The sequence below is a fragment of the Rhodnius prolixus genome, unplaced genomic scaffold (assembly GCF_049639745.1).
Source record: "Rhodnius prolixus isolate KJV_2025 unplaced genomic scaffold, Rpr scaffold_1, whole genome shotgun sequence".
In the NCBI taxonomy this organism is placed as follows: Eukaryota; Metazoa; Arthropoda; class Insecta; order Hemiptera; family Reduviidae; genus Rhodnius; species Rhodnius prolixus.
This window is the reverse complement of record NW_027411581.1, coordinates 6,833,960-6,848,931: the sequence shown is the minus strand read 5'-3', so window position 1 is coordinate 6,848,931 and position 14,972 is coordinate 6,833,960. Positions and strand designations below refer to the sequence as shown.

Sequence of the window (14,972 nt, the reverse complement as noted above, 5' to 3'; positions counted from 1 at the left end):
TCAATTCCACAGACAGCCGTGAAGTTTCTAGGGTTGGAATAGTGTATACTCGTATAATCTCTAGAACACCTCCAAAGTTATAATTTGGCACGTTATTCAGTGAAATGTATGGTGACATCATAGGAGAGAGGGTGCTAAGGCAACAGAAAGAAGAGTATTAACCCGGACTTCCGGCACTCCTATCCCAAAAGCTACTCTGAAATGTCTGGTTTTCTATCTAAATCTTTGGATAGTGGTTGGCATTAAGGCGAGGTTATCCTTAACTCACCGCGACCGCTTCTCTTGGGGTTTGGACAGCCTATCAGAACCAGAACATCCAGGGAATCTATGTGAGTAGGTTCATCACCTCGGGGTGTTGAATGTGGTCTCATCTGGCACCAGCTAATAGACATAGTGCAGTATAGTCATTAACAAAAAGAAAATAAAAGGAACTGCATTAACTGCAATAAAAGAGAAATCGTGGGTCTCTGATAGCATTTTTTGTCATTCAACTTTAATAAATTAAGCCTTCAGAAGTTTATTTTTAAAAAAAAGAAAGCACATCATGTTCTCAAGCTGGAAACTGTAAACTTGTTTTCTCTCAGCAAGAGTGAATCTCATACTTTAAACAAAGAACCCTAACCTGCCAAAACTTGTGCCATCACCAGCGATGCCAAAGCCAGCCTCTGTGGTGGCGACATCAGTCGTACAATTGGCAGAACTTGTCCAAGTCTTTTCCGACCCTCCGGCCTCTTCAACGCCGCAACCATTGCTTTTCTCACGATTTCCTTTTTCTCTTCTTCACTCTGTACCAGGCTAGTATTAAACTGACCGTTGGCGGTGACACTGTAAAATAAAGAAAAATTATTTATTATTCGAGGTGTTTATAAAAAAAAATATTAAAATATAAATCTGCTATTGGGCTGATGCTTAAATTCGAGTAATTTCTTGCGCACTTTTATACATAAATTGATTAGGTTGCGTAAACCTTACATTCTAATCGTTGAGTTCGTTGAGTTGTCGGCGAAATAAAACTGTTTGTTTGTCTTGAGGTTCAAGATCTATTGTCAGATAGCTGTTCTGAAGAATTTAAGCTGTTTCCCCTTAGGTTAGAAACCAAATCATTCATTAATGCTTGGTTTGGGCAAGACAATATTTTTAGGAAAGCATTAAACATTCACAAAAATATAAAGGAATTCATTAAAAATCAAACATAATTAATGATTTCCTTACATAAATTATTCATTATTTTCATCTATCACTTTCATATTATTAAAATTGTTTTGTTTCCTTATTGGAGCGTAGTCAGAAAAACCAAATATTTAAGAAAAAAATCTTTGAAATTGAATTTTGAGAAATTCGTCTAAGTTTTCATACAAGGTTTTTTAAAATAGTTTTTTGAGCTATTTTAAAGTGAACTTTTATAATATTGTCAACTAATTTTGATTAAAAATTATAAGTTTCAGAAGTGATTAAGGTAAACACTACAATAAGTCTGGGTTATTGACACTGAGATAGTTTTCCTAATAAAACTGCATCACACATCAAAGTACCCAGAACATTTGATCCAAAAAGCATTTCATTATTTTTAAAAAATTATTGTTCGGAAGTGAGTTGTGCCCTATGTATACTCAATGTAAAAAGAAATAAGGAAGAACCAAGAGTTCAAAGAGAATGATCTAGATTAAGCTCATGGACACGCCATGGCCTCCACTCACTACTTGATCAATTACTGCAGTCCAATCAATACTCATGGCTGCCCAAACTCATTGAAGTTTCAAATTTAAACTTACCGAAAAGTTTGAATGTATTTGAAGCCATGAAACGAGAGGTCACTAAAGACACGAAAAAAAAAGAAGCAAAACCTACAGTAACCAAACGCAAGAATTATCGCCAAGTCACAAGAAGGAAACGGCACAATCTTGGAGGAGGGGAGTTGATCAGCACTTAGCGCAACGAAAATGACGAAGAAGAAAAAAGAAGATAATTGAAGTTATAAGGAGGAATTTCTAAACGCTGCGAATTCCTTTGGCTGCTATCCAGGTTTTCTATTTTTTTTTTAAATATTTGTAATTTGCATCAGTAATTTATCCAGATTCCACACTCTCACCTTTTTAAAAGCGAACGAGGGCTAACCCACATTCTTCTGGTCTATATTTTTTTTGTGTTAATCACCAAGGAAATTGCCTCAGTTACCAATTTTTAGTTTTTGCAGTCTACTTAAACCACTACAGTTGGCCGAGAGTTAATCTAACTACAATGCTTAGTGTAAAATAATCATCATAGATTCCGAACTCGAGTTAGCCACATGATAATTCATCTAGAATCAAATATTTTTTTTATTCCTTCGTGAAGAGTTGATTCGAGCATTGCAATAAATTTGTTTCACTGGTTCAATGAAGAAAATGTACCATTTTCTCTTTAACATCGCCAAGATTTATTAGAGAGATGTTCCTTAATACTTTAAAAACACGACCTAAATATTTTTAAAAAAGACGATTATAAAAAACATCTTAAATTTTATTAATAGTATTATCGTCACGATCTACTTTTTAAAAATTATATTCTATTTTTGAACGGATGTTTTACAAGTAAGAAAAAACAAACAAACAGAAAGAGATCGATCACAAGCATTTTAAAATTGTACAATTTTTGGGAATCATAATTTCTCAATCAATGCACTAATATCACTTTAAGTATACTCAAAATATTATTTCCGTTTTACTAAAATCATTGAGGGTGGAATTTATTGTGGGTAGCTTTGCAATAACCAAAACGAAAATAACCAGGATTCATCAGAACGCCATATTTTCTTCTCCTTGAAGAGTAACAGTCTGAAGATAAGGAACACCCCGGACATGACTTTTTCACTCTCCAACTCTCCATATTCTATCTTATACTCGTTCATATTTTCAAATAACTAACATTACCCAGATTGTAGATTAAACGAAATGCAATTAACCATTTTTCTCCACAGAATAACCAAAAACGAATTTTCTAAACAAAGTTGTACAAATAGAAGCTTCTGATCTACAAGCATGTAATGTTCATATGAATTTAGAGAAATCGAAGCAAGTTTTTTTTGCAATTGAGTCTCCGAAAACTGAAGAATCTTTTCAAAAAAAAGTGGAACTTCCGTTTCGAAATTTTCTTTTAACATGGAATTTCAGCAATACACTTTAACTCTCCTTCACAATATTCTGGAGTACTCCAGACTGAACGATATACCGACATGGTTCTCTCTACTAACTGATCATTCTACGTCTAATGGTAGGAGATCCTGCAAAACCGTTCGTGGTTGCAATAAACAAGCAACAGATACAATCAATAATTTTTTTTAAAAAATGCCTTGTCTTCAAACATAAAGGTTTTTTATGAATTATTTTAAAATTATCGAGATTTTTGGAGGAAACGAACAAAAAAAAAAAAGACAAAGGCACTTTGTGCTTCAGAAAAATGATTTTTTTGAAAGCTGTGCCACCAGAAAAGACACAAATCGTTTCAATTACATCATAAAGAAGCCTTGCAAGCTATTGATGGTAGCTTATAATTTACCGGATAAATAATCTAAAGAAAATTATGCAACGACCTAATTTATAACCAAATAAATGCCATGGAAATAATAATAAAAGCGTTGAAATTAGTTAATATTCCACAAATCTACAATTAATTTAACTTTCTAACGTTATATAAAAGTAATAAGAAAACCAACAGTTCCAGATGCATTTTTACCGTCAAATTATCTAATTAGTATATTAAAGATTCAAGAAAAGCGAGGAATCGGCCTAAAAACAGAAGAAAAAAAAATAACTCCGTCTTTTTGCCAACGTTTCGACAAATGTATTGCCTTCTTCAGAACGTGGCTATGTGGGTTGGTTGAATTACAGAATAACTGTTACAGTTTTGTCGAAACGTTGGCATAAAGACGCGAGTAGTTGTTTTTTATTTGGACCGATTCCTCTCTAATTTGAATCCTTAATATAGTATTTTTACAGTCACTAAAATCACTTCGTAGAATACGTAGCTCCCATGATTTGTTTTTCTCTCGAACAATGGCATTTTTTCTCTAGAATGCATACAGTGAAATTGAATTTTTATTTGTGTCATTTTTCTCATAGAATTAACTGTCGTCCGGAGGATACTGGGCAGTTGTAGATGTAGCTCTAAAATATAAAAAATCTGGGTTTGATGGTTACGCAGTATTTTGGTGTTCAGTAAATGGTAACCATCATGCACTTTCTTTCCTAGAATTATTTAAATTTAATATCAATTTCATGACAAAGTTAATTGAATTATTTATTATCAATTTTGATTAAAGTTATCTGGATTGAAATTCTAAGCTAGAAGTAAAAATTCTAAAATTGCAGCAGAAGAGCAATTATTGAATCCTTAATATAGTATTTTTACGGTCACTAAAAGCCAATATAAATCCATTTCTGAGTGCTAGTTTCAAAACTCTAATAAAAACATCTCCCTTCAAATATGTAGCAATTATACAGAATGTTCAGGTTTTAAATTTTATATGAATCTCTTCTGCTGCAATTTTAGAATTTTTACTAGCTTAGAATTTCAATCCAGATAACCTTAATCAAAATTGATAATAAATAACTCAATTAACTTTGTCATGAAATTGATATTAAATTTAAATAATTCTAGGAAAGTAAGTGCATGATGGTTACCATTTACTGAACACCAAAATACTGCGTAACCATCAAACCCAGATTTTTTATATTGTAGAGCTACATCTACAACTGCCCAGAATCCTCCGGACGACAGTTAATGCTATGAGAAAAATGACACAAATAAAAATTCATTTTTACTGTATGCATTCTAGAGAAAAAATGCCACAGTTCGAGAGAAAAACAAATCATGGGAGCTACATATTCTATGAAAATTAACTTATTTTCTTCAACCTTTTACTTTTAGGAGGATTTCCGAGGTGCTTATCAGTTTACCATTGCTAATTTCCATTCTTCAATTTGCAGGAAGAGGAGAAATCGCTCATTTCAAATGTTTCGCTTTTCACCTTTATCGCAATTCTGTAAACAAATATTTTAGGAATTCTGGGGATACAGATATGTATTGAAGGCACATTCCCGAATTGTAACAACGCTACAGAGGTGCGTTGGAACTATAGTGTAACTAGTTACATTTTACCTGCCCGCTTCCAAGGATCAAACAGTTACCAAGATAATAATTAAACTTGAATTCAATAACATGTTAATTAGAATTTTAATAATTACAGCAAGAGAAGGTCGTAGAAGAGACCCAACCGCTGACAACCTCCTATCGCTACAGATTAGATACTCAAACTTCCTGACCCTAGAAGTGTTGCCAGTATTAAACTCCACATTACTTAGCAATGCTACCGATTTTCTGGCAGCAACAAATCTAAATACTTCTAGGACGATCGTTGAGCTTCTTGACTTTTACTTAATCAATGCATCCACACATTGATTATTCAGGTTAATTCCATGAATCGTAACTAAATTCTTTACATCTAGTAGCTGTTGCAATATCCGCCAAGGAGCTGGGGTTTGTCCGGTGTACATTACTTAATATAGTAGACCATTAAGTAAGTACAGGAAGATTGAAGGGATTTGGATGAGCAACTTTACTGAATAAACTATTACAGAGAAACTGGAAAATAAAAATTAATAACTGTAAGTTATTCAGCCATAAACTTTAGATAGTTTAAGTTTAGTTAAAGGTTTAATACTTCCTCGAAACCCTTTCTTTGAATCCAACATTTACCTGGGAAATATGTTTTTTAAACAAGTGCCATTTATTCTGCTCCCAGTAAGAAAATCGTGAGAGTGATAACCATTTTTTTTTTTTAAATACTAAAAACATTCTTTGAAAATACAATGTCAAAACTTTTACCCGATTTATCCTAGGATTTTATGACCAGTAAATAAATATCCTACCACGCTAATTTCTCTGTACCAAATAATACCTCAAAGTGTTTTCTTAAAAGAGTTTTAGCACTTAATATACTGGATAAAATGGACGAATCATGGTGTTGAGTCACTTGAAATCGTATATGTAAAATGTATAACGGAAAGTGTCCTGTTTTGGCTATTTGCAACTGGGTTGGTTAAATTAGCTTAAGACGGATTTTAGTCCGGTTTAACTATTCCGCCAGCTGTTGGGCAAACTGTTCCTTACACTGGGCTAATTAGTGCAAGTAAAAATTTAGTAAAAATTGGATCTAAAAATGAATCTAAGTAAATTAAAAATCATTTAACTTAAATTTTATCTGTAAATCGTAAACAATAAGCTTAGCGCACTTACGTGGAGCAGTTGAAGATAGAATAGAAAAATTCTTTTTAGCACTACCACCAGAGCGCGTAGACGTTACTTGTTGACGTCTCGGTAAAGACTAAAGCCGTATACAAAGAACATTTCTCTAATTGTACAAATTATCCTACTTGGAGAGTAAGGCGTAACGGGTCGGGAAACACTTTCGTTTCCTTCAATAAACGCGTTATTTTTTTTTTTTTTTTTAATTTTCAAGAAAAGTTAATTATTTTCTTTTTTTTACTTTTGTTTACAGTAAAAGAAGTTGAAGCCCCAGTATATTTGATAAATGGAACACACCTCTTTTCAAGATACCAGATAAAGATCTGAGTTTCTCTTTAAAGGAACATGTTCTCTAAACGGTTGGATAGCGGTGTTACAGGTTTACTCCACCTGTTCCAATAATCTTTCTTAGGAGTACTTGAGCTGTATCACAAAGTAACTGTCCTACACTTCGCAAGTCTACGCTCCATTAGACAGACAACTCAATAATAACAGATCTTTAAGTTTAATTGAACTAAAACAGAAAAACAATCAGTTCACAATTCAATGGATTAAAAAATTATCACGTTTTATAATTTTAAATTGTATTATTTGAATTACTAGCGCACGTGCGGTTTGTCAGAGCACTGCCAGCCTCCGGACAGTGTACACTCGTCAACGTCGGCCACCGAACAGTGAGCTCTAATTAATTCCTAGGAAGATACAATATGGAGTGAACACAAACGACTATAAATCTCAAGTATTCATGACTAAAACATTTAAAAACATTTTTGAAACAATACTAGGAAGTTATTAAAACAGAAGAGATCAGTGTTTAACTGATTAGCGTATATGAAGTTTAAAGAAGTTTTCCTTTCAGAGAAAATATTTTTGAGAAAATCTCAAATTCAATAAAATGCCACTTCCGTTCGAAAAAAAAAAAAAATTCTTTCAACACGAAATTTTGGAGATACTCTTTAATAATAGTAAATAAATGGTAGGGCCTGCTTTACGACCTGGCACATTAGAGGAGGAAACGACTTTACTAGCTTTCTTATCACACGATATACAGAAGATTCGCCAAGCACAGGTTGAATCCACATCTCGGAATGCACATGTATTTTCAGTAAAAATTAAATTTCGGTTGGCTGACATGATCGATGTAGTAAATGAAGTTAGAAGTAAGGAAAATATAATTATAATAATTTTAAAAAATATTTGGAAATTTAGTGGTAAAGAAAAACAAATGGAAGTTTATTAAATCTATATCAGAAAATTTTCCCTGTGAGAGATTTATTCAACCATAATTTCCTACAGGAATTCATTACAACTTTCTCTGCAATTTTTAAAAGAATTTTTATTACTATATATTTATTTACTATCACTTAAAATTATTTGCTGTGTAACCCTCTCTGTGTAACTTTCTCATAATTAAAATCGACATATTTATAAAAAAACAAAAAAACTTGGAAGTTTTACTAAATTTTAGTGGCATCATCGTTGATTTTTGTAGCGATCCCCCCCCCCCAAATTCACACAATTGCGTATTTTTATCCCTATTCAGAAATGCGTTCATTTGAATTAAAAGAAATTGACTTAGAAAAAGAACACGCTGCACATCTTTTTTTTCTTTTTAAGCACTACATGAGAATTAATTAAACTTAAGAAGTTTCCTTTGTTTTGGTGATTTCAGTTTCAGAACAATTACAAAATAAAACTTCCTTGAGAACACAACTATATCTTCCTGGAAAGTTAAAATAATCATCTTTCCTCTGAAAACAGTTCAAGATCTTTGACAAAAAGGAAAACATCAGTTAGAAAGAACTTAAATTACTTGATTTTATATAAACAAAAATCGTGATGCGAACGATTACACATTGAATCGAAGTATCATAAATTTTTTTATGGTAGCACAAAGCACTGTGAGGGCTCTGGAGGGTAGAAGAAAGAGCTCTCCGAAATAATTGGGTCCCCATTAGATTAGAACCGGGGGCGGATCAAAAAAGGATTCTTATGTCCCCGCTTCTATTAAAAAGAAAACTCCTTTTTGCAAGATCCCAGGTGTCTCGTTCATTCACGCTTCGTTAACCACTTGCATTAAAAACATTTCTTACTTAACCTTATTCTGATCTACGTCACATCCTTGTCATCAACACATCTCTGCGCCCCCCGTAAACTTCATCAACTTTATCATGTTTCAAAATTTTCTTAGTAATTCTATAAAACTTAAAAAAAAATATTTATATATAAATTAAGCACTTACTCATCAAGATCATCTAATTCTTGGTCGTCTTCCTCGATTTTCACATCTTCCAGTTCTTCATTACAATGTATAGCCGTACAAAATATCTGTAAAGAAAAAATAAATTTACCATTAATTGGGTAATCCGAAATTCACTAGTTTACAAATTACAATAAAAAGGACTTAAATTCAAAGAAATGTAGGATTGGGAGAAACAGAATTTTGAGAGATCTGACTATGAGCCCTTTACCGGCCCCTAATCTTGGTCATTTCAGAAAATTAGATATGTGTCCTGAGAAATGTCAACACCAGGAAAGCAATAAAATAAGCAACATGACTATTATCTCCTCAAATATTCATAAGACCTGGCCTTTAGATTTAAAGAACTTACTCAAAGAAAAAGAAACTTCTTCTAATCACATTATAGCTCAAACTCTTAAAAGGTTAAGCTCCAATAATTTAGTGCCTTCAACGCAGTCTAACTAATCCTATTGAAGCTGGAATTCCTTACCGCTCATACGAAAACCAAAAGAGTACATCATAAGAGATTTCACTAGAGATACTGACAGTTAGTTTCCATTTAAAACCAAACTTCAGATGTAAAACACCAATAGGACAGTTGCTCCAGATCCCAATAATCCATTCTAATTTGGGTAACGCCTGAGATAATCAACCAGATTCGGATATTATTTTTTAATTCCAAACATTCGTGCTAATAAATTTTAATCTTCACTGAAAACCACTTTCATTCAATTATGCAAAAATGAAAACTGCACTTAGTACAATTCGAAAACATTTAATTCTATGAACCTTCTATGTTCTAATAGTTTATTTATTTATTTAATTTTTTTTACGTTCTAAATTTCAGTAGGACTAGATTAGCTAAATAGTTTGTTAAGTCCCTAATACTCATCCATACTCGTCTTACAATTATCTTGAGTTGGAGACTGCTGTGTCTTAAGCAATTATGACTTGGTAGGCGGCAGGTAGGTTATATTTGAAACCGCTTTCCTTGAGCGAATTCCCATTTGAAGCATTTACTTCTCCCGTTCCGGCAACAAAACCTCCAGTACTCCGCATTTCGCATCTCTGAAGGAGGGTGTTCTTTGAATGTTGGACACTTGTTAAAAAGATGATTTCCTTCATAATGGTGTCAAGATGAGCATTAGAATAATAATATTTACCATAGTAATTTGCAACGAAACAATGCTGTTTAAGTGATGCTGTGTCGTATGCTGTTTTAGGTCTATGAAACCAAATCTATGTCTTTTGAGACAGACTTGTTTTACAAGCAACAGGTGAACCACAATATGAAAACGCAACACAGAACGAATGTAATGCGGAGCATCAATTCTTGCTAGGTATCTGCATTGGATGGGCTATAGAAAAGGAGTTGTCGGGTATAATTCTAGAAAGTTAAAGCGAGCTCACAGAATCTAAGGATCAGCTCACTCAGATTCCTAGCTTTCCACATACAGCAGGTACAAATAACAAACATCTGGTATTTTCCGGACTCACATTCATGCACCTACTAAAATTAAATAAATGATTAAAAAAGATTGCGAAAACTTGAAACGTTTGCAAATAAGTTTCTACTGCTAAATTGTCACTAACAGCTAATTATAAGAGTACGCAGATGGTAACTACGATGAAGTGGAGTAGAGATTATCGATGGATATGTTAGTGTCGTGGCGCACCTCTGTTATTACGATGGCCGAAATTTCTCCAATTATATGCAAGCTTTCACTGTGATAACACCCAGCTACCCTAAGTTAATGAATATAGAGCTGAAAGTCACCATCACCTCCAAATGGGAAGGAAATTATTATTTGTTTCCAAATTCACTTATAGACTGATAGATGGTGCTGGTATGTACGGTGGAGTAACACTGTGTACACAAACATGCATAACATGAGATAACACCGTAGTAGTCTGCCTAGTTCAAGTAGGTTATTGTACCCACTTACCTCATTCTACACCGACGACAATACAATACTAAGTCAGCCGGCTCCATTACGGATGTACATATGCTAATTTATTACTAGAGTATGCACTTTACAGTTTTAACGTCATACTTAAATATCTACGGGTGCATTCAAACTTTCAGTTCCATTTACAACAACATTACATTTACTCGTCACCATCATAGAAGAATCTCTAAATAAAGTAATGTACTCGTATATCAGAATTATTTCATTTCATTAACATTATCTTACTGGGAGCTCACATGCCTTGTTCAAAACTTTGATACATGGTTGTGAAATGTTCAAAATTCCAAAACAAAATATGAATAAAAAAAAATGCCCAAACAATTTTCCCTTAATAACTGAATTTTCATCGATCTTAGTTGACTGCATCAAAGGAATCTCTCGTAAATTGAATTCAAGTAGTAAAAAGTGCAAAAACGCACATAATTTTATCAAATAAAATCCACTTAACCCTAAATTCTGAACAATGTAGATCAAATAACTTCACTAGTTAGTCATGAAATAGAAAAGGATATAAAAAAAAGCAATATGGCTTTGATTTGTTACCACAAGAATTCGAATTAATCATACATTCAAACCATTGTTCTAGCAACTTACGCAGTCGCCATACAATGCCGCAGCTTTTTCTCGAATTACAGATAACATACAAACGCAATTAGACAAAGTAACAGGTTAAGTATTTAAAAATGGAAATTATAAGTACACAATGACCGGATGGCAAATTCCATAGAATGCAAACAATTAACACGAACAATCCTAAAATATCTAGGCTTACAACACGAAACAATGTCTAACTAGCCTTCATACACGATACTAAAATAAAGGCAGAAGACTAAAAACTGCTCCAAACAAAGCAGGGCATTACAAAGGCTGTGTAAGTAGGCGACGGGGAGTCTGTCCTAAAATATAACTTGGGAAACTCTTTCAGAGTACTTTTGCCCGATAGGTATTGGATTAAAGAAGGCCAGGTAACCATTCGAAAGACAACATACGCATCATATGGGCCTGACACTGTGGAGGAGAAAATGAAACAGATCAGCACTTACTGCATATCAAGTGTGAAGGGCCTGTACAGCTGAAAGAGCTTCCCAGAAGGAAAACTCATCCCTTCAAGGCACTGAAACCTCCAGATCTCCCAGGCAGCTTTAAAACTGGCACGATACAGGTTTATATATTATTTTTTAAATAAATATAACATTAATTTTAATGTAAACCATAAATCAAACAGGAACTAAAGTTTTCCGCCAAAAAAAAACACATAAACACATTGGTAAATAAAAAGTGAAAGCTCACATTGCTATTCAAGCTCAGTGCTGCCTAAATAGACTCTTAACTGACCAATTATTCCATAGGTGCTTTTTCCGCCAAAAAAGAAGTTAAAGACCTTCCTCAAACAAGTATGGTAGTAGATAGAAATTAACAATCCGATATGAATAAAGAAATTTGTATCTTGGGGTAAGTTAGCAATATGATGAAGGAAAAGAGAATATTTTGCCAAAGGGAAATCAGCGATAAGCTGTGGGTAAGATGAGGGAAGAATAGCGAATGTATCAAAGTGACTATACATTTAGTTAGCACCTTCGCATTGCAGCAAAGTGCTGTTCAGTCAGTGCCAACCAAACAACTGCAGACAAACCTCAAACGCAATAAATTATTTAGAAAAATGTTTCTAAATCTATCGCTGTTTGTTTTTTAATGAAAGTAATTCCATAGGTTCAAGAATAGCCAGCGATGTATAGTTCGGAAATGGACATTAATTTGAAGCTATGAAATAAGTAAAAAACAGAATGTAGTTCGATGTCGATGACTTTATCCACGGTAGCCCGCATGTTCACGATGGAAAGACCAAAACCGTTCAGGAATACAATAACCATGCGAGATACGACTGAAAACGATTTATCCAACACTGCCACCTTTCCACAAACCATTTTGAACTAATTGTAGAGTAAAGTAAAGTAAATTGCCTATTTTTTCAGGCTGACTTTATCTCCAACTACCAAATTAGGTGCCGTGGACGGAGGCGACTAGCAAACATACGTTACTGAAATTTTCTTTTATTAACCATTAAATAAAATCCAAGGCCTAAGACCGGGAATAGAACCCAGTACCACAATACATATTAGCTTTACTGGTCTCGCCTCTAACCGCTCGGCTACCGTGGCTACTAGCAAACATACTTTACTGCAAAATTTCTCATATTAACCATTAAAGGTATAGACTGGGATTATAGCCTAGTACCGCAATACATCTTAGCTTTGCGGGTCTAGCCTCTAACCGCTCGGCTATCGTGGCGACTAGCAAACATCCTTTACTGCAAAATTTCTCATATTAACCATTAAAGGTATAGACTGGGATTATAGCCTAGTACCGCAATACATCTTAGCATTGCGGGTCTAGCCTCTAACCGCTCGGCTATCGTGGCGACTAGCAAACATACTTTACTATATATTTCTCATATTAACCATTTAAGGTATAGACTGGGAATATAGCCTAGTACCGCAATACATCTTAGCATTGCGGGTCTAGCCTCTAACCGCTCGGCTATCGTGGCGACTAGCAAACATACTTTACTATATATTTCTCATATTAACCATTTAAGGTATAGACTGGGAATATAGCCTAGTACCGCAATACATCTTAGCTTTGCGGGTCTTGCCTATAACCGCTCGACTATCGTGGCGACTAGCAAACATACTTTACTATATATTTCTCATATTAACCATTTAAGGTATAGACTGGGAATATAGCCTAGTACCGCAATACATCTTAGCTTTGCGGGTCTTGCCTCTAACCGCTCGGCTACCGTGGCGACTAGAAAACATACTTTGCTGTAAATTTCTCATATTAACCATTAAAGGTATAGACTGGGAATATAGCCTAGTAACGCAATACATCTTAGCTTTGCGGGTCTTGCCTCTAACCGCTCGGCTACCGTGGCGACTAGAAAACATACTTTACTGTAAATTTCTCATATTAACCATTAAAGGTATAGACTGGGAATATAGCCTAGTACCGCAATACATCTTAGCTTTGCGGGTCTTGCCTCTAACCGCTCGGCTACCGTGGCGACTAGAAAACATACTTTGCTGTAAATTTCTCATATTAACCATTAAAGGTATAGACTGGGAATATAGCCTAGTAACGCAATACATCTTAGCTTTGCGGGTCTTGCCTATAACCGCTCGACTATCGTGGCGACTAGCAAACATACTTTACTATATATTTCTCATATTAACCATTTAAGGTATAGACTGGGAATATAGCCTAGTACCGCAATACATCTTAGCATTGCGGGTCTAGCCTCTAACCGCTCGGCTATCGTGGCGACTAGCAAACATACTTTACTATATATTTCTCATATTAACCATTTAAGGTATAGACTGGGAATATAGCCTAGTACCGCAATACATCTTAGCTTTGCGGGTCTTGCCTCTAACCGCTCGGCTACCGTGGCGACTAGAAAACATACTTTACTGTAAATTTCTCATATTAACCATTAAAGGTATAGACTGGGAATATAGCCTAGTACCGCAATACATCTTAGGTTTGCGGGTCTAGCCTCTAACCGCTCGGCTACCATGGCGCCTTGAACTAATTGTATGATACTTAATGTACATTTTCCAAACAATCAAAAGGGGCATTTTCAAGTGGGCAAAGTGGGGCATTAGTAATGTTCTAAAACAAAGCTCTAGAGGAGAGATGAACTTCACCACTCCTTAAGGGAACCCGCCATAAAGAAGGTTTCCAAGTTCCAAAAAGAACAATAGCTCTAAGAGAATACATTCAAGTACACAAAAACTACTTACGAAAAAATCGCTAATAACTGATAAATCAACTCAGTAAAGTGTAATTCCGATCTGTCGATTTTTATTTGGACATTTTTTTAGTCAATTTTTTCCAATTTTCTCTCCTCCTGTGTAACATTAAGGAACATTAAAAACATAAATACAAATCTACAAATCTTGCAATTTAAGTAAAACCAGTCTACCAATTCTCACTGATCTATTTTAAAATAAGAAAAATCAGTCTCTAACTTATTGAAGCACTCTCGTAATCACTACCATTCATTCAACTTAGTCATTCACTAAACATTAATAAACTGCTATTATTATTATTATTATTTTTTAAACAGTAAGCTAATAATGTGATTATTTTAAAAGAAATTCATTACGAGCCAGGAAGCAAAACTGGGTCAATAGATTGAGCGTCTTCTCACTACACTATGTCAAAGAAAAGTTTTCATAACTCAAATGATGACTATTCAAAATTAGTAGAAGCTCTACTAGCATTGAAAATGATCGTATTTTCTTTTGAATGCCATGTAGATATTTCAAAGAAGATTATTACGTGACCTTAAAAGTTGTTTTTATAAATGTAGGTAGAGAATCAACTACACTCGTTGGGTAAGATTAAAATAAAACAATGTGGACACGACATTTCATACACCAGTTGTCTATGTTTTCTTCGGCTTCACATTTTTA

At 34.2% G+C, this 14,972-nt stretch overlaps 1 protein-coding gene across 5 annotated transcripts in view; it reads right to left on the bottom strand.

Annotated features, from left to right (window-relative positions):
• NT1 (Neurotrophin 1) overlaps positions 1 to 14,972 on the bottom strand; it is a 42,433-nt gene that overhangs the window by 13,534 nt on the left and 13,927 nt on the right. For 4 of the 5 annotated variants that reach the window (XM_074126474.1, XM_074126467.1, XM_074126495.1 and 1 more), the window contains 2 exons: positions 8,525 to 8,610; positions 623 to 825 (listed from right to left, as the gene is read on the bottom strand). In XM_074126474.1, the coding sequence (XP_073982575.1) occupies positions 623 to 825; positions 8,525 to 8,610 (289 nt within the window). Of the gene's footprint in view, positions 1 to 622; positions 826 to 8,524; positions 8,611 to 14,297; positions 14,405 to 14,972 lie in introns of all 5 variants that reach the window. The other variant, XM_074126505.1, reaches the window with a different exon arrangement.